Below are 2351 nucleotides of genomic sequence, written 5' to 3' on the forward strand. Positions count from 1 at the left end.
GGGGGGGGGGGGGGGGGGACCTGCAAGATTAGAGGAGCTGCTGCACAGCCCGCTTCCACCGTGAATTTGGTATGTCCCTATTATCAGACAGACCTTAAAAATGCTTTGACCAAGTGATATATTGGACACTGTCAGCTGTTGAGCTGCAATATTTGAGTATTAGCCAGTTAAATTTACTGTTTCCCATAAGTTCCTTCCTTCTGTCATGAGCAGACAAAGAACAAGTTGAAAAGTATTCTCTAGTATGGAAGACGACATTCTAAACCTCTAGCTTGGTAAGGCTAAGGTTGATTTTCGTAACTGATTTATGACCAGACATCTATTTCTGTCTATTTTTTGGGCAACTGCTTACAACACAGAGCCTGCTGAAGGCATGCCAAGATAGAGACACACAGCAAGCACTGTTCTATAACATATTCTGTGTGTCAGCCTTCCAGCTATACAGTGATAGTATTGTCTACACAACAGTCCAAACAGGCAGCTCTGTAGCCTGGCACAGAACACTCCATAGACCTTTACCTACAGAACAATTCCAGGAATACCCAGTCGTTTAGCCACACAACAGTTTCAATACTTCTTAAAACACTAAGCTCAAAAAGTATGGCATGTTACAGCTGGCGTTCCAAGCAACTCTTTCTCCTATTCTGGGAAAAAGTGAATACTTTCTGTATCCTATGCAGTACAGAGACCCACTTCATTTTCAGTGAAGAAAGATGCTAAGCAGCTAATAAAGACCTTGAACTGCAAGTATAACAGTGTCCAGATTGCAGAGAACCATTTGCAAACTAGTCTGATCCACCTCAGCAATCTCTTTTTCCTTCACCATCTAGATGTCATCCGGCTTTCACCAACCTAGTTAGCCAGGAATTTCTGACAAAGGTCTCTTTCAAAATCGCCAGCCCCACTCATTCTGACATCACACACAAGTCTTAAATCTCCCATACTACCCATTTGCTCTATTCTATCTTTTGCATTTTCTTCCTGCAGTTCATCTGCCATTGTGATAGCCATGCAAATGAATCACCGTTTATTTCCCCTACTCTCATACCTTCAATTTTGCACTGCAGCCAATCTTATGCAGAGAAAGTTCTGAAACAACATTCTACGAGCTTGTCAACACTACTTCCAAACTGGCTCTAACTGTTACGTCAGCAATACAAGGTACTTCCTCTCCTCTTTATTTGCTATCTGCATTAATGTGTCACTGCAGCAAGTTCAATCCACAATGAAGCAACGAGCAGGACAGTTAGGTATAACTGAAACCAACTCCTATTAAAAAAAGATAAGGCTCCAGTGAAAAACAGCACTTGTAAAGAAGTCCAGCCCTCAAAGCAATAAAATTTTAGCACTCAGCTTCTTACCCTTCCAGGTGCAAACAGGATTCACTGGGAAACCAACCTCACTTAGGTCTTAGGAGACAGAAGTATGTGACCTGAATGCTTCCATGGCAATGCACGTTAACCCTTAGACATAGATCGCCCTCACAGAGGTGCAGCAAAAAGGTTCTGGTGCCTTGCTATAGGCGTGTTCTTTTGGCTGTGTTTACAATACTTAATACAACCAACAGGGCAAAACAGAAAGAAAAATCATATAGCTTGAAGAGTACTCTTTCAGTAATTTAAGCAAGCTGTAGCCCATTGAAACAAGCAAGATAACAGAAGACAGTATTGCCCAATAAAAAAAAAAAAATACTATATCAGTCACCAGAGCAACTAAACATCATTAAGATGGAGAATGAAAATGAAGCAACTGTTAAAATACAAAAAGGTAGATACACCATTCAGCTAGACTAGGTTTAGTGATTTGAAATAGACTGGCTTTTCATTTAACTTGAAATAGTCTTACAACTTCCCAGACAGCAAAACTAATATAAATATGAGCTTCAAATTTCCAACACTGCAATGGTAAACTTTTTGTAAGACTCCCATCACTTAACTGTGACTCTAACTTGCTGGATAAACTTAAAAAGCCAGCTTTCTATATAGAATACAGGTTTCCCTCGCTTTATGCTGTACATGCATTCCTGGAAAATGGCACACAACTCTAATTCACATAAAGAGCATCCCACTTTACAATGTAACAAATAGGGATACATTCCAAGACCTGGACTGTACTGACCCCCAGATCCATTTCTACCACTTTTACAAAGCAATTTTGGTACTCACCAACGGAAGACTACACACAAGCACAGGGCACTAGCATAATGGGGATGGCAACACACATCGCAGACAACGAGCAAGAAGCACAGATCCCCACATGAGGCTATATTTTGGTGTGTGTCACTCCCACAATGCACTGCATAAAGCAGCTAACTGAAGGCTTCCACCACACCAACCATATAAGAGTGAATT

At 41.0% G+C, this 2351-nt stretch overlaps 1 protein-coding gene across 1 annotated transcript in view; it reads right to left on the reverse strand.

Annotated features, from left to right (window-relative positions):
* The window catches only part of SPPL3 (signal peptide peptidase like 3), an 82580-nt gene extending 81581 nt beyond the window's left edge, over positions 1-999 (reverse strand). Inside the window, exon 1 of the mRNA XM_019506635.1 lies at positions 948-999. Within this exon, the coding sequence (XP_019362180.1) occupies positions 948-999 (52 nt within the window). The remainder of the gene's footprint in view (positions 1-947) is intronic.
* Positions 1000-2351: the final 1352 nt, after the last annotated feature.

Source organism: Gavialis gangeticus, unplaced genomic scaffold, assembly GCF_001723915.1.
Source record: "Gavialis gangeticus isolate Ggan-Ray unplaced genomic scaffold, GavGan_comp1, whole genome shotgun sequence".
Lineage (NCBI taxonomy): Eukaryota > Metazoa > Chordata > Crocodylia > Gavialidae > Gavialis > Gavialis gangeticus.